This window comes from Ciconia boyciana, chromosome 29 (genome assembly GCF_034638445.1).
Source record: "Ciconia boyciana chromosome 29, ASM3463844v1, whole genome shotgun sequence".
Taxonomy (NCBI): Eukaryota; Metazoa; Chordata; class Aves; order Ciconiiformes; family Ciconiidae; genus Ciconia; species Ciconia boyciana.
Window position 1 is genome coordinate 622,311 of NC_132962.1, and position 17,233 is coordinate 639,543.

At 65.5% G+C, this 17,233-nt stretch overlaps 2 protein-coding genes across 2 annotated transcripts; both read right to left on the bottom strand.

Moving 5' to 3' along the window:
- Positions 1 to 232: 232 nt before the first annotated feature.
- Positions 233 to 7,124, bottom strand: TAPBP (TAP binding protein). Its single transcript, XM_072847997.1, is given in 9 exon segments — positions 233 to 304; positions 421 to 446; positions 1,244 to 1,333; positions 2,466 to 2,804; positions 4,473 to 4,817; positions 5,465 to 5,710; positions 6,586 to 6,613; positions 6,615 to 6,793; positions 7,052 to 7,124. Coding segments are annotated over 9 exon segments (1,302 nt in total). The 5' UTR covers positions 7,089 to 7,124; the 3' UTR covers positions 233 to 292.
- A 972-nt stretch (positions 7,125 to 8,096) lies between these two features.
- On the bottom strand, positions 8,097 to 17,175 carry ZBTB22 (zinc finger and BTB domain containing 22). Its single transcript, XM_072847966.1, has 2 exons — positions 17,069 to 17,175; positions 8,097 to 12,211 (listed from the first exon to the last, which is right to left on the bottom strand). Exon 2 carries the CDS (start codon positions 12,185 to 12,187, stop codon positions 10,724 to 10,726), a length of 1,464 nt encoding a protein of 487 aa, XP_072704067.1. The 5' UTR covers positions 12,188 to 12,211; positions 17,069 to 17,175; the 3' UTR covers positions 8,097 to 10,723.
- Between the last annotated feature and the right edge of the window lie 58 nt (positions 17,176 to 17,233).

The following is a 17,233-nucleotide window of genomic DNA, read 5'->3' on the forward strand; positions in this document are numbered from 1 at the left end:
ACGTGGGGACATTGGGGGACGATGTGGGGGGACGTGGGGACATGGGGGAACGGGGGGACATGGGGACATCGGGGATGTGGGGACGTGGGGACATCAGGAGACGTGGGGACATCGGGGAACGGGGGACATCGGGGGACATGAGGGGATGTGGGGGCCATGGGGACATCGGGGATGTGGGGACACGGGGACACTGGGGGGACACGGGGGGACACAGCCACACCACCACCACTTTTTTTTGGGGAAAAAACCACTTTATTTGGGGCGTCGATGTCATCGGGCTCCAGCGGCGGGGTCACTGCGCCTTCTGCAGGAGGGGACAGGGGACAGGTGAGGCGCGGGGACACTTGGGGACGTGGGGGGGCCGGCACCCCGCGGGGACGGGGACGGGGACGGGGACGGGGACGGGGACGGGGACGTTACCTTGGGCTCCTGGTCGGGGCCTGGGGCTGCGGGAGAGAAGGGGGAGTCAGGGGGCTGCCACCGTCGGGGACACGGGGACAAGGAGGGGGACACGGGGACATGGGGGGGCTTGGGGACATGGGGACAAGGAGGGGTCACGGGGACATGGGAGGGCTTGGGGACATGGGGACAAGGGGACATGGGGACATGGGGGGCTTGGGGATATGGGGACAAGGAGGGGGACACGGGGACAAGGAGGGGGACACGGGGACATGGGGGGCTTGGGGACATGGGGACAAGGAGGGGACACGGGGACATGGGGACAAGGGGACATGGGGGGCTTGGGGACATGGGGACAAGGAGGGGGACACGGGGACATGGGGGGCTTGGGGACATGGGGACAAGGGGACATGGGGACAAGGAGGGGGACAAGGGGACATGGGGGGCTTGGGGACATGGGGACAAGGAGGGGGACACGGGGACATGGGGGGGCTTGGGGACATGGGGACAAGGGGACATGGGGACAAGGAGGGGGACAAGGGGACATGGGGGGCTTGGGGACATGGGGACAAGGAGGGGACACGGGGACATGGGGGGCTTGGGGACATGGGGACAAGGGGACATGGGGACAAGGGGACATGGGGACATGGGAGGGCTTGGGGACATGGGGACATGGGGACATGGGGACAAGGAGGGGGACACGGGGGCTTGGGGACAAGGAGGGGACGTGGGGACAGGGAAGGGGACACGGGGACAAGGAGGGGGACAGGGGGATAAAAGGGGGGACGGGAGGACACGGGGACGGGGACAGGGTGACAGGGGGACGCCTGGGGACACGACTCACGGGGGGGGCGGAGCCAGCGCCAGAGCCCGCAGAGGACGAAGGCCACCAGGCAGAGCCCCACCGCGTCCCCCACGCCCGGCCCCGCGGCACCTTGGGGACAGGGGACGCCTGAGCCACCGCGGCCACCGCCCGTGGGCCTGCTGGGCCCTCGGTGTCCCCAACCCCGGTCCTGGTGGCCCTCGGTGTCCCCAGCTCCAAGCCTGGCACTCCGCGGTGTCCCCAACTCTGGGCCTGGTGGCCCTTAGAGCTTCCAGCCATGGTCTTGATGTCCCTTGGTGTCCCCAACCCTTGGTCCTGGTGTCCCCAACCGTGGTCCTGACGTCCCTTGGTGTCCCCAACTCCAATCCTGGCCTTGGTGTCCCCAACCATGGTCTTGGTGTCCCTTGGTGTCCCCAACCATGGTCCTGATGTCCCTTGGTGTCCCCAACGATGGTCCTGGTGCCCCTTAGACCTTCCCAACCATGGTCCTGATGTCCCTTGGTGTCCCCAACCATGGGCCCAATGTCCCTTGGTGTCCCCAACTCCAATCCTGGTCCCCCTGGTGTCCCCAACCATGGTCTTGGTGTCCCTTGGTGTCCCCAAACCCAGTCCTGGCACCCCACGGTGTCCCCAGCCATGGTCCTGATGTCCCTTGGTGTCCCCAACCATGGTCCTGGTGGCCCTTAGACCTTCCCAACCATGGTCCTGTTGTCCCTTGGTGTCCCCAACCATGGGCCTGATGTCCCTTGGTGTCCCCAACTCCAATCCTGGTCCCCTTGGTGTCCCCAACCATGGTCTTGGTGTCCCCAAACCCAGTCCTGGCACCCCTTGGTGTCCCCAGCCATGGTCCTGATGTCCCTTGGTGTCCCCAACCATGGTCTTGGTGTCCCTTGGTGTCCCCAAACCCAGTCCTGGCACCCCACGGTGTCCCCAGCCATGGTCCTGATGTCCCTTGGTGTCCCCAACCATGGTCTTGGTGTCCCTTGGTGTCCCCAAACCCAGTCCTGGCACCCCACGGTGTCCCCAGCCATGGTCCTGATGTCCCTTGGTGTCCCCAACCATGGCCCTGGTGTCCCTTGGTGTCCCCAACCATGGCCCTGGTGTCCCTTGGTGTCCCCAACCACGGTCCCTGGTGGCCCTTGGTGTCCCCAACCACGCTCCCTGACGTCCCTTGGTGTCCCCACCTCCAATCCCGTCCCCCTCGGCGTTCCCACTCCCGACGTCCCCTGACGTCCCCACTCACCGGCCACCTCCAGGCGGACGCGGACGCGCACGGGGGCGGCCAGCGCGGCGTGGGTCACCACGCAGGCGTAGACGTCCCCGTGGTGGTGGGGACGCGCGGGGACCAGGCGAATTCCGCTGCTGCGGCTGAAGGTGCCATCGGGACCTCGGCGGTGGCCCGAGGTCCAGCTCTCGGTCACGGTGTCCCCGAGGGGCAACTTTGTCCCCGAGTCCCCGGCCCGCCGTTGCCACCGCACCTCCACGTCCAGGGGGAAGTAGCCCGAGGTCTCGCACCGCAGCTCGGCCGCTAGCCCCGGGGCCACCACCAGCGGGGCGGGGTGCAGCGTCACCCTGGGGGGCTCTGGGGGACGAGGAGGGGACACACACACACACACACGACACCGGTCCGGATCCTGTATGGCCCGGGCCAATACGGCCCCTATAGACCGGTCCCCATATGGGGACAGGCCCTATAGACCAGCCCCTCTGTGGGGATTGGAGCTGCCCTATAGCACCCAGTCCCAGCCCACCGGCGGCCATATAGGATTATGGACCGGTCCAATATGATCTATATGGCCCGGTCCTATACATCTGAGCCCCAACAGAGCCCTCCCAGCCCCCTCCTTTCCTCCCTATAGGCACTGGGGGATGCTGCTGCCCAGTCCCACCCCCTCCAGGATCCATATAGGATTACGGACCGGTCCCATATGATCTATACGGCCCCGTGCGCTACATCTGACCCCCATTATAGCCCTCCCAGCCCCGCCCTTTCCCCTATACGGGCACTGGGGGGTGCTGGTGCCGGCTCCCACCCCCGCGGGGTCCATATAGGATTACAGACCGGTCCCATATTACCTATATGGCCCTGTCTGATATGTCTGAGGCCCAGTATAACCCTCCCGGCCAGGTCCTGCCCTATATACAGGCACTGGGGGATGCCGGGACCTGCTCTTACCCCACATATAGAATCCATATAGGATTACGGACCGGTCCCATACGATCTATATGGCCCCATGCGCTACATCTGACCCCCATTATAGCCCTCCCCGCCCCGCCCTTTCCCCTATACGGGCACTGGGGGGTGCTGGCGCCCGCTCCCACCCCCGTGGGGTCCATATAGGATTACAGACCGGTCCCATATGATCTATACGGCCCTGTCTGATATGTCTGAGGCCCATTATAGCCCTCCCAGCCCCATCTTTTCCCCTATACGGGCACTGGGGGGTGCTGGCGCCCGCTCCCACCCTGGCGGGGTCCATATAGGATTACAGACCGGTCCCATATGATCTATACGGCCCCGTGCGCTACATCTGACTCCCATTATAGCCCTCCCAGCCCCATCTTTTCCCCTATACGGGCACTGGGGGGTGCTGGCGCCCGCTCCCACCCCCGCGGGGTCCATATAGGATTACAGACCGGTCCAATATTACCTATATGGCCCTGTCTGATATGTCTGAGGCCCAGTATAACCCTCCCGGCCAGGTCCTGCCCTATATACAGGCACTGGGGGGTGCTGGCGCCCGCTCCCACCCCGGCGGGGTCCATATAGGATTACAGACCGGTCCCATACGATCTATACGGCCCCATGCGCTACATCTGACCCCCATTATAGCCCTCCCAGCCCCGCCTTTTCCCCTATACGGGCACTGGGGGGTGCTGGCGCCCGCTCCCACCCCGGCGGGGTCCATATAGGATTACAGACCGGTCCAATATTACCTATATGGCCCTGTCTGATATGTCTGAGGCCCAGTATAACCCTCCCGGACAGGTCCTGCCCTATATACAGGCACTGGGGGATGCCGGGACCTGCTCTTACCCCACATATAGAATCCATATAGGATTACGGACCGGTCCCATACGATCTATACGGCCCCGTGCGCTACATCTGACCCCCATTATAGCCCTCCCAGCCCCGCCCTTTCCCCTATACGGGCACTGGGGGGTGCTGGCGCCCACTCCCACCCCCGCGGGGTCCATATAGGAGGCGGGAGCGGCCCCACGGGCGCCGTACGGCCCCGGCGGCACTGACCGAGGACGCGGACGCGCAGGAGCTGCTGGGCCTGGCCGCGGGGCAGGAAGACGGCGCAGACGTAGGCGCCCTGGTGGGCGACGGTCAGGGCGTCGAGGCGCAGCGTCACCTCCCGGACCCCCCCTTCCGCCGCCGTCCCCAGCAGCAGCCGCACGCCGGGGGCGGCCGCGGGGACGCGGGCGGCGGCCGAGTCGTAGGCGAGGAGGCGGCGGCCGGCGCCGCGGTGCTGGTGCCGCCATTCCAGGGCGAAGGGGCCGGGGGGGGCGGCGAAGGCGCAGTGCAGCTCCAGGGGGGCCCCCGGGGAACCCCCCAGCTCCGGGGTCAGGGTGAAGATCGAGAGAGCGGCTGCGGGGAGACGGGGGGGGGACACGGGACATGGGGACCGTAGGGGACGTGGGGACATGGGGACCGCAGGGGACGTGGGGACCGCAGGGGACGTGGGGACCGCAGGGGGACATGGGGACCGTAGGGGGACATGGGGACATGGGGACCGCAGGGGATGTGGGGACCGCAGGGGACCGCAGGGGACATGGGGACCGTAGGGGACGTGGGGGTGAAGGGGACCGTAGGGGACGTGGGGACATGGGGACCGCAGGTGACATGGGGACCGTAGGGGACCGCAGGTGACATGGGGACATGGGGACTGCAGGGGACCATAGGGGACATGGGGGGGGATTGGGGGCTGCAGGGGGACATGGGGACGGGGGGACATGGGGACCGCAGGGGACGTGGGGGTGAAGGGGACCGTAGGGGACATGGGGACTGCAGGTGACATGGGGACCGTAGGGGACCGTAGGGGACGTGGGGACGGGGGGACACGGGGGACACGGGGGACCCAAAGGGACATGGGGGGACCCAAAGGGACGTGGGGACACGGGGGGACCCACGGGGACACGGGGGGACCCAAAGGGACGCGGGGACACGGGGGGACCCAAAGGGACGTGGGGGGACCCAAAGGGACGTGGGGGGCCCCATGTGGGGCCCCCCCTTACCGGTGGCGGCGGTGGCGGTGGCGGTGGCGGGGCGGGGCTGTCCCTGCAGCAGCGCGGTGACGCCGTAGCCGGGGGTCCCCAGGGCCGCCACCCACCAGGGGCCCCCCAGGCCGGGGGGGCTGCGGCCGGCGGGGGCCAGGGCGGGTGCCCAGGGCGGGGGGGTGAGCGTCGGCCCCGTGGGGCTCAGCTCGCAGGTGGGGGGCGTCCAGGGGGGACCCCACGCCTTGGCCAGGGCACCCCAGGGGTCTGCGGGGACGGGAGGGTGCTGAGCCCCACACGTGTGGGGCAGGAGGGTGCTGAGCCCCCAGCCATGTGTGGGGCTGGGTGCTGAGCCCCCCATGTGTGGGGCAGGAGGGTCCTGACCCCCATGTGTGGGGCTGGGTGCTGAGCCCCACGTGTGGGGCAGGAGGGTGCTGACCCCCACCCATGTGTGGGGCTGCGTGCTGAGCCCCACGTGTGAGGCAGGAGGGTGCTGACCCCCACCCATGGGGCAGGGGTGGGTGCTGAGCCCCACGTGTGGGGCAGGAGGGTGCTGACCCCCACCCATGGGGCAGGGGTGGGTGCTGAGCCCCACGTGTGGGGCAGGAGGGTGCTGACCCCCACCCATGTGTGGGGCAGGAGGGTGCTGAGCCCCCACCCATGGGGCAGGGCTGGGTGCTGAGCCCCCCACGTGTGGGGCAGGAGGGTGCTGACCCCCACCCATGTGTGGGGCTGCGTGCTGAGCCCCACGTGTGAGGCAGGAGGGTGCTGACCCCCACCCATGGGGCAGGGGTGGGTGCTAAGCCCCACGTGTGGGGCAGGAGGGTGCTGACTCCCACCCACGTGTGGGGCAGGAGGGTGCTGACCCCCCTCCCCCACGATGGGGCAGAGCTGGGTGGTGCCCCCTACGTGTGGGTCAGGGCTGTGTGCTGACCCCCATATGTGGGGCAGGAGGGTGCTGAGCTCCCCATGGGGCAGGGCTGGGTGCTGACCCCCATGTGTGGGGCAGGGGAAGGGTGACAGGGACCCCAGGGGGGTGACAATGACCTTGGGGCCACTTTGGGGGTGACGGGGACCGCGGGGGGGGACACCCCTGGTGACACGTGGTTTCAGGGTGGCGGGGGGTGGGGGTCGTGACGTACCGGTGACGTCAAAGGTCACATCCGGGTCCAGGTCCTGGGGGTGTCGGGGTTTGGGGGGCTCGGGGCCCCCGCAGCCGCAGGAGGGCGGGGCGCGGGCTCAGGGCCCCCAGCAGCGCCCCTCCCCCCCCCGCCTCCAGCAGGAGGCAGGGCAGGGGGGGGAGGGGCGGGGGGGCCCCATCCGCCGCCCCTCCCCCCAGCATGCAGAGCCCTGCGGGACCAACCGGAATCAGGGGGGGGAGGGGGCAACGGAGTGGGGGGGTCCCCAGGGTGGGGGGCCCAGGGGTCACGGTGGGGAGGGGTCCTGGGGGGGCCCCGGGGGTCCCGGGGCGATTCCGGTGGGGGGGCCGGGGGCCCGGGGTTGGGGGTCCGGGAGGGCCCGGGGGTCCCGGGGTTGGGGGTCCCGGGGTTGGGGGTCCGGGGGGCCCGGGGGTCCTGGGGTTGGGGGTCCCGGGGCCCCCGCCCTCACCCGCCAGCAGCAGCCCCAGCTCCGCGCCCGCCGCCATCGCGCACCGCCCCTTTCGCTTTCGCTTTCGCTTTCCGGCCACGCCCCACGCCACGCCCCCTCGCTCCACGCCACGCCCCTGCACCCCGCCCTCTCCCAGGACGCTTCGTCCCGCCCCCCCGGTCTCTTCGCCCCGCCTCCGGGGACTTAATCCCGCCCCACACCCCCCGGCCCCTTCACCCCGCCCCCAGACCCCACGTCCCGCCCCCAGCCCCTTAGCTCCGCCCCCTGAGTCCCTTCGCCCCACCCCCGGGGACGTCATCCCGCCCCCAGACCCCCGCCCCCTTCGCCCCGCCCCAAGCCGCTTCGCCCCGCCCCCAGACCCCACGTCCCGCCCCCAGGTCCCTTCACCCCGCCCCCAGACCCCATGTCCCGCCCCGCAGCCCCTTAGCCCCGCCCCCAGGATGCTTCACCCCGCCCCCAGACTCCACATCCCGCCCCCCGGTTCCTTCGCCCCACCCCCAGGACGCTTCACCCTCCCCCGGCCCTTTCGCCCCGCCCCCAGGACGCCTTATCCCGCCCCCGCCCCTTCGCCCCGCCCTCGCCCCGCCCCCAAGCAGCCCGAGCCGCCCGGCCCAGTCAATCTTTTATCGACGTTAAAAAAAGCCACGAATCGACTCGAATTACAAAAGGGGGGAGGGGCCACGCGGACCCCCCCCCCCACCAGCCCTGACCGGGGTGGGGGCACCCACGGACCCGGGTGGCCGGGGGGGGGGCGGGGGACGGGACCCAGGGGGTCTTTGGGGGGGGCACCCATGGGCCCAGGTGGCCCCAGGCCGGTCGTACCATGGGGTGGGGGGGCGGGGGGACGAGGGGGGACGGGGGAGGGGGGGGGCAGGGACAGCTCCCAGCTCAGCACCGGTCGTTCACACACACACACCAACACCGACACGGGGGGGGATGGGGACACCCCGGGGTGGGGGGGACACAACAGAGGGACCCGGGGACCCTGGTGTCGGGGGAGGGGGGAACGACACGGGGACACCAGGACACGGGGGGTGTAGGGGGAGGGTCCCAGGGGGTCGGGGGGGGGGGACCCAGGGACCTCGGTGGCCGGGTGGGATGGGACCCAGGTGTCCAGATGTGGTGGGACCCAAACATCTGGGTGGGGTGGGACCCGGGTGCCCAGATGTGATGGGACTCAAGTGTCCAGATGTGATGGCACCCAAACATCTGGGCAGGGCGGGACCTGGGTGTCCAGGAGGAGAGGACCCAAGTGTCCAGGTGGGACGGGACCAGATGTGATGGGCCCCAGGGGTCCAGATGTTGTGGGACCCAAACATCTGGGCAGGATGGGACCCAGGTGCCCAGATGTGATGGGACTCAAGTGTCCAGATGTGACGGCACCCAAACATCTGGGCAGGACGGGACCTGGGTGTCCAGGAGGAGAAGACCCAAGTGTCCAGGTGGGACGGGACCAGATGTGATGGGCCCCAGGGGTCCAGATGTTGTGGGACCCAAACATCTGGGCAGGATGGGACCCGGGTGCCCAGATGTGATGGGCCTCAGGTGTCCAGATGTGATGGCACCCAAACATCTGGGCAGGGTGGGACCCGGGTGTCCAGGAGGAGAGGACCCAAGTGTCCAGGTGGGACGGGACGTGGGTGCCCAGATGTGGTGGGACCCAAACATCTGGGCAGGGCGGGACCCGGGTGTCCCGGAGGAGAGGACCCAAGTGTCCAGGTGGGACGGGACCAGATGTGATGGGCCCCAGGGGTCCAGATGTTGTGGGACCCAAACATCTGGGCAGGATGGGACCCAGGTGCCCAGATGCGGTGGGACTCAAGTGTCCAGATGTGACGGCACCCAAACATCTGGGCAGGACGGGACCTGGGTGTCCAGGAGGAGAAGACCCAAGTGTCCAGGTGGGACGGGACCAGATGTGATGGGCCCCAGGGGTCCAGATGTTGTGGGACCCAAACATCTGGGCAGGATGGGACCCGGGTGCCCAGATGTGATGGGCCTCAGGTGTCCAGATGTGATGGCACCCAAACATCTGGGCAGGGTGGGACCCGGGTGTCCAGGAGGAGAGGACCCAAGTGTCCAGGTGGGACGGGACGTGGGTGCCCAGATGTGGTGGGACCCAAACATCTGGGCAGGATGGGACCCAGGTGCCCAGATGTGATGGGACTCAAGTGTCCAGATGTGATGGCACCCAAACATCTGGGCAGGGTGGGACCCAGGTGTCCTGGAGGAGAGGACCCAAGTGTCCAGGTGGGATGGGACCTGGGTGTCCAGATGTGATGGGACTCAAGTGTCCAGATGTGATGGCACCCAAACATCTGGGCAGGGCGGGACCCGGGTGTCCAGGAGGAGAGGACCCAAGTGTCCAGGTGGGATGGGACCAGATGTGATGGGCCCCAGGGGTCCAGATGTTGTGGGACCCAAACATCTGGGCAGGATGGGACCCGGGTGCCCAGATGTGATGGGCCTCAGGTGTCCAGATGTGATGGCACCCAAACATCTGGGCAGGGTGGGACCCAGGTGTCCCGGAGGAGAGGACCCAAGTGTCCAGGTGGGATGGGACCTGGGTGTCCAGATGTGATGGCACCCAAACATCTGGGCAGGGCGGGACCCGGGTGTCCCAGAGGAGAGGACCCAAGTGTCCAGGTGGGACGGGACCAGATGTGATGGGCCCCAGGGGTCCAGATGTTGTGGGACCCAAACATCTGGGCAGGATGGGACCCGGGTGCCCAGATGTGATGGCACCCAAACATCTGGGCAGGGTGGGACCCAGGTGTCCCGGAGGAGAGGACCCAAGTGTCCAGGTGGGATGGGACCTGGGTGTCCAGATGTGATGGGACTCAAGTGTCCAGATGTGATGGCACCCAAACATCTGGGCAGGGCGGGACCCGGGTGTCCCGGAGGAGAGGACCCAAGTGTCCAGGTGGGACGGGACCAGATGTGATGGGCCCCAGGGGTCCAGATGTTGTGGGACCCAAACATCTGGGCAGGATGGGACCCAGGTGCCCAGATGCGGTGGGACTCAAGTGTCCAGATGTGACGGCACCCAAACATCTGGGCAGGACGGGACCTGGGTGTCCAGGAGGAGAGGACCCAAGTGTCCAGGTGGGACGGGACCTGGGTGCCCAGATGTGGTGGGACCCAGTTGTCCAGGTGGGATGGGATCCAAACATCTGGGCAGGATGGGACCCGAGCATGATGGGACCTGGGTGTCCAGATGTGATGGGACCCAGATGTCCAGGAGGATGAGACCCAGGTGGCCGGGCAGGACGGGACCCGGGTGTCCAGGCGTGATGGGACCCACACATCCAGGCGTGATGGGACCCACACATCCAGGTGGGACGGGACCCACACATCCAGGTGGGATGGGACCCGGGTGTCCAGATGTGATGGGACCCACACATCCAGGTGTGATGGGACCCACACATCCAGGTGGGACGGGACCCGGGTGTCCAGACGTGATGGGACCCACACATCCAGGCGTGATGGGACCCACACATCCAGGCGGGACAGGACCCACACATCCAGGTGGGACGGGACCCGGGTGTCCAGACGTGATGGGACCCACACATCTGAGCACGCCGCCACCCAGTCATCCAAGCGCGCCGGGACCCAGACCCCCCCTCCCCCCCCCCGAATCCCTCCCCCACCTCACCCCTTCCCTTCCCCACCTCACATCTTCCCCCCGGCGAACCCCATCTCCCCCCGCGGAGAACCTCCGGCGGGGGCTTCCCTCAACGTCCCCCAGTCCCCTTCTCCTCCCCCCAACCCTTGCTCCTTCTTGGAGACGCCGGGAAGGCCGGGCGGGACCGGTAAGACCCCGGCCAACCGATGCCGTCGTTCGCAATGACCTTTGTGGCGCATGAAGCTGTCGCGCCACATGAATTTCTTGGCGCAGACGTCGCACTGGTAGGGCTTGAGGCCGGTGTGGGTCTTCATGTGCTCAGTGAGGTGGTGCTTCATCTTGAACTTCTTGTTGCAGACGGGACAGTCGAAGGGACGGAGGTTGAGGTGCATGTTGACGTGACGGTCCCTCATGCTCTTGTGGGAGAACGCTTTGCCGCAATGACACATGAAGATCTTGTTGCCGTCGGCCGCCGCCGCCGTCAGTTGGACGGCGCCGTGTTCCACCGGAGTTTGAGGTGGGAAGACCAAGATCTGGTTGCCTTGCATGTCCATGGGGAGGAGGGAACGAGGAGGGAAAGAACCGGGACCGCCGGCGTCTTCCAAGGTTTCGTAGGGCGAGGGGAAATCCTCGGAGGACTCGCAGAAGTTCACCTGCTCCTCCAGCTTGGGGGCGGTGGGACGGGGGGCGGCGGCGGCGCGGGGGGGGCCCTCAGTCCCCCGGGCGGGTCCTTCCACCGGGTCCTCGTCCTCCTCGCAGGTGAGGACCAGGTCCTCCTGCAACCACTCCTGCTTGACGTAGACCCATTGCTTTTGAGGGACGATGCTGGGTTGGACGTAGAGGGGACGTCGGCCGCCTTCCCCGTCCTCGCTGCCCTCCTCCGCCTCCAGCAGGTCCCCGGTTCCTCCCTTCCCCACCTCCTCGGGGACCCCCCGCGGGGGGTACTTGGGGGGCTCGGGCCCCTCGGCCGCGTCGCGGGGGCTGAAGTAGTTGCTGCTGCTGGGGGACTGGTTGTCGCTGGTGCGACTGGAGTGGGCGCGTAAGGAGGAGGAGGAAGAGGAGGAGGAGGAAGAGGAAGAGGAGGGTCCCGGCGGCCCCGGGGCGGCCCGACCTTCCTTGAGGAGCTCGGTACACTTGTCCACGATGTGCCACATCTGGAGGACGCTCCCCACCGTCAAGAAGTTGACGATTTCCTCGGGTGCCATGGAGAGACGACCGGTGTAGGCCGAACCCAAGACGGTTTCGAAGGCGCCGGGGTCCATGACGCTGGGGAGGACGATGGAGGTCATGTTCTTCAGCAGGACCTGGTCGTGGAAGTAGGGGGAGGAAGCGGCCAAGACGGCGCGGTGGGCGCGGAAAACCCGGCCCTGCACGTGGATGGAGATGTCGCAGAGTTTCCCCTCCACCCGCTGTTGGTTGAGGTTGGCCAACAAGGCGCTGGTGATCTCCGGGAAGTCAACGTGGACGAGGCCGCCGCCGCCGCCGCCGCCGCCGCCGCACGAGGCCTCCATGGCGCTGCCCCGGCGGCGACGCTCCTGGGGGGGTGGGGAGGGGAGGGGTTAGAGAGGGAGGACCCCAACCGCCCCCGAAACCTTCCCCGAATCCCCTCGACGCTGCCTCAAAGTGCCACCAAAACCCTTGAATCTGCCCCAAAGTGTCACCAAAACCCCACAGTTCTGCCCCAAAGAGCCACCAAAATTCTTAACTCTGCCCCAAAGTGCCACCAAAACCCTTAAATCTGCCCCAAAGTGTCACCAAAACCCCACAGTTCCACCCCAAAGTGTCACCAAAACCATTAACTCTGCCCCAAAGTGCCACCAAAACCCTTGAAATGTGCCCCAAAGTGCCACCAAAATCCTTAACTCTGCCCCAAAGTGTCCCCAAAACCCCACAGTTCCGCCCCAAAGTGTCACCAAAATGCTTAACTCTGCCCCAAATTGTCACCAAATCCCTTAAAATGTGCCCCAAAGTGTCACCAAACCCCTTAAATCTGCCCCAAAGTGTCACCAAAACCCCGCAGTTCCACCCCAAAGTGCCACCAAAATCCTTAACTCTGCCCTAAAGTGCCACCAAAACCCTTGAAATGTGCCCCAAAGTGCCACCAAAATCCTTAACTCTGGCCCCCAAAGTGTCCCCAAAACCCCACAGTTCCGCCCCAAAGTGTCACCAAGATCCTTAAAATGTGCCCCAAAGTGCCACCAAAATTCCTAACTCTGCCCCAAAGTGTCCCCAAATCCATTAAAACTGTCACCAAATTGTCACCAAAAGTTGTCACCAAAACCCCTTAAATCTCCCCCAAAGTGTCCCCAAAACCCCGCAGTTCCGCCCCAAAGTGTCACCAAAATTCTTAACTCTGCCCCAAAGTGTCACCAAAATCCTTGAAATGTGCCCCAAAGTGCCACCAAATCCCTTAAATCTGCCCCAAAGTGTCCCCAAAACCCCGCAGTTCTGCCCCAAATTGTCACCAAAATTCTTAACTCTGCCCCAAAGTGTCCCCAAATCCCTTAAATCTGCCCCAAAGTGTCCCCAAAACCTCACAGTTCCGCCCCAAAGTGTCACCAAACCCCTTAACTCTGCCCCAAAGTGTCCCCAAGCCCCCGCAGTTCCGCCCCAGTGTCCCCAAGCCCCTCCCCTGTCCCCGCTGTCCCCAACGCTCCGCTCTGGCCCCAGTGCCCCCCCCCATCGGCCCCAAACCGGCCCCGCCCCGTGACCCCGCCCCGGTCACGGCTCAGCTCCCCGGCCCCTCCCCGGTGGCCACGCCCCCAGCCCCTATGCAGCCCCTACACCCCTATAGCCCCAGCCCTACACACCCCGGCCCCATACGCCCCCACACGCCCCAGCCCCCATCGCCCCACGCTTGCCCTATAGCCCCTGCCCCTATAGAGCCCATACACCCCCTATAGAGCCCATACACCCCTATAGCCCCGCCCCTATAGAGCCCATACACCCCTATAGAGCCCATACATCCCCTATAGCTCCCGCCCCTATAGAGCCCATACACCCCGTATAGCCCCCGCCCCTATAAAGCCCATACACCCCTATAGAGCCCATACACCCCCTATAGCCCCCACCCCTATAGAGCCCATACACCCCTATAGAGCCCATACACCCCTATAGCCCCGCCCCTATAGAGCCCATACGTCCCCTATAGCTCCCGCCCCTATAGAGCCCATACACCCCCTATAGAGCCCATACACCCCTACAGCCCCCACCCCTATAGAGCCCATACACCCCTATAGCCTTCGCCCCTATAGAGCCCATACGTCCCCTATAGTCCCCGCCCTATAGAGCCCATACGTCCCCTATAGCCCTCGCCCTATAGAGCCCATACACCCCTATAGAGCCCATACATCCCCTATGGCTCCCGCCCTATAGAGCCCATACAACCCCTATAGCCCCCGCCCTATAAAGCCCATACACCCCTATAGAGCCCATACACCCCCTATAGCCCCCACCCCTATAGAGCCCATACACCCCTATAGAGCCCATACACCCCTATAGCCCCCACCCCTATAGAGCCCATACACCCCTATAGAGCCCATACACCCCCTATAGCCCCCACCCCTATAGAGCCCATACACCCCTATAGAGCCCATACACCCCTATAGCCCCCACCCCTATAGAGCCCATACACCCCTATAGAGCCCATACACCCCTATAGCCCCGCCCTATAGAGCCCATACGTCCCCTATAGCTCCCGCCCTATAGAGCCCATACACCCCTATAGAGCCCATACACCCCCTACAGCCCCGCCCTATAGAGCCCATACACCCCTATAGCCCTCGCCCTATAGAGCCCATACGTCCCCTACAGCCCCCGCCCTATAGAGCCCATACGTCCCCTATAGCCCTCGCCCCTATAGAGCCCATACACCCCCTATAGAGCCCATACATCCCCTATAGCTCCCGCCCTATAGAGCCCATAAAACCCCTATAGCCCCCGCCCCTATAGAGCCCATACAACCCCTATAGCCCCCGCCCTATAGAGACCATACACCCCTATAGCCCCCACCCTATAGAGCCCATACATCCCCTATAGCTCCCGCCCTATAGAGCCCATACGTCCCCTATAGCCCTCGCCCTATAGAGACCATACACCCTCTAGAGCCCATACATCCCCTATGGCTCCCGCCCTATAGAGCCCATACACCCCCTGTAGCCCTCGCCCCTATAGAGCCCATACGTCCCTATAGCCCCCACCTCTATAGAGCCCATACACCCCTATAGCCCCCGCCCTATAGAGCCCACACATCCTCTGTAACCCAGTCCCTATACGCCCCATGCTTACCCTATAACCTCCACCCCTATACAGCCCATACACCCTCTATAGCCCCAACCCCTATAGAGCCCATACATCCCCTATAACCCCAGCCCCTATACGCCCCACACTTACCCTATAACCTCCGCCTCTATACAGCCCATACATCCCCTATAGCCCCAGCCAGCTCCCCCAACAGCGCCAGCCCCTATACAGCCCATGCAGGCTCCCCACCCCTATACCCCACGGCCCCTATAGCCCCGGCCCTTATCCACCCTGCACACTCCCCAGCCCCTATATGACCCTACAGCCCCGTATAGCCCCAGCCCCTAAACACTCCCCACACCTCTATAGCTCCAGTCCCTATATACCCCCTATAGCCCCAGGCCTTATATGCCCCCCACACCCTATAGGCCCACATAGCCCCAACCCCTATGGCCCCAAACACCCCCTATAGCCCCATCCTCCATACGCACCATGGCCTCAGCCCCTATTCACCCCTATAGCCCCCCTCCCTATACACCCTACACCTCCTATATCCCCAGCCCCTATACACCCCAGGCACCCCCATGGCCCTAGCCCCTACACCCCTATAGCCCCAAACTCTATACACCCCTATATCTCCAGTCCCTATATGGCCCAGGCACCTCATAGACCCACCCCTATACACCCCACACCCCTATAGTCCCAACCCCTATACAACCCTATAGCCCCAGTCCCTATAGCCCCCACCCCCGTATACCCAACCCCTATAGCTTCTGTAGTCTTGGCCCCAATACACCCCCTAGCCCCAACCCCTATAGCCATGGCCCCTATACACTTCTATATGGCCTCCACACCCCTACAGCTCCCTATATCCCCCGCCCCTGTACCCCCCTATAGCCCCTATACCCCGGTCCCTGTAGTCCCAGCCCCTATAGACTCACACACCCACACACGCCCAGCCCCTACACACCCCCACAGCCCCTATAGCCCCTATACCCCCAGCGCCTATACACCCCTGATAGTGCCAGATCCTATAGCCTCAGCCCCTGTAGACTCCCCCTATACCCCCAGTCCCTATAGACTCCCGTACACATCCCCTATACCCCCATGCTCGTACACGCCCAGCCCTTACACTCCCCTATGGCCCTTATACCCCTGGCCCCTATACACCCCCTACACCCCCAGCCCATATAGACTCCCCTACACACCCTCCTATAGCCCCGATCCCTACAGCTCCTGCCCCTATAGGTTCCCCTATACCACCACACCCCTGTACCCCCGGCCCCCATACCCCCCCTTATAGCCCCTATACCCCAATCCCTATAGCTCCTGCCCCTACACACCCCCTATACCGCGATCCCTATACCCCGCCCCTGCACCCCCACCTCCTGCCCCTATAGCCCCTATACCCTGACCCCTATAGCTCCTGCCCCTACACACCCCCCTGTAGCGCCAGCCCCTATAGGCCCTATAGCCCCAGCCCCGACACCCCCCATAGCCCCTATACCCCAATCCCTATAGCTCCCGCCCCTACACACCCCCCATACCCCACCCCTATAGCCCCCATACCCCCATCCCCTATATGCTCACGCTCTACACCCCCATCCCTATAGTTCCTATACTCCCACTCCTATAGCTCCTATCCCGCGATCCCTATACCCCCACCCCCCTATAGCCCCTATACCCCGATCCCTATACCCCCACCCCTATAGCCCCTATGCCCTCAGCTCCCTATAACGTCACCCCCTATACCCCCAACCCTACGGCCCCTATACCCCGATCCCTATATCCCCACCCCTATAGCCCCTACACCCCGATCCCTACACCCCCACTCCTATAGCCTCTATACCCTCACCCCCTATACCTCCACCCCTATAGCTCCTATACCCCAATCCCTATACCTTCACCCCCTATACCTCCACTCCTACGGCCCCTATACCCGCACCCCTATAGCCCCTATACCCCGACCCCTATACCCTCACCCCTATAAGCCCTATAGCCCCTATACCGCCGCCCCTATAGCCCCTTCCCCGATCCCCACAGCTCCTGCCCCCCCCCGGCCCCTATAGCCTCCCTATACCCCCACCCCTATAGCCCCCCGCCCCGGTACCCCGTCGCGGGCGGCCCCGCCCCGCCCCGCCCCCGCTCACCCGCGCGCTGGGGCTCAGGGCGCCGCCGCCGCCGCCATCTTGGCGCTCCCCGCCGCCCCCGCGCGGCCCCGCCCCGCCCCCGCCTTAAAGGGGCCGCGGCCCCCCCCCCCCCCCCGCCCCGCGCCCGCCGCCGCGGCCCTTTAAACCCGCCCGGCCACGCCCCCA

Bases quoted from the DNA above. Each gene is read 5' to 3' on its own strand.
- ZBTB22 (XM_072847966.1), bottom strand. From the start codon at position 12,187: ATGGAGGCCTCGTGCGGCGGCGGCGGCGGCGGCGGCGGCGGCCTCGTC.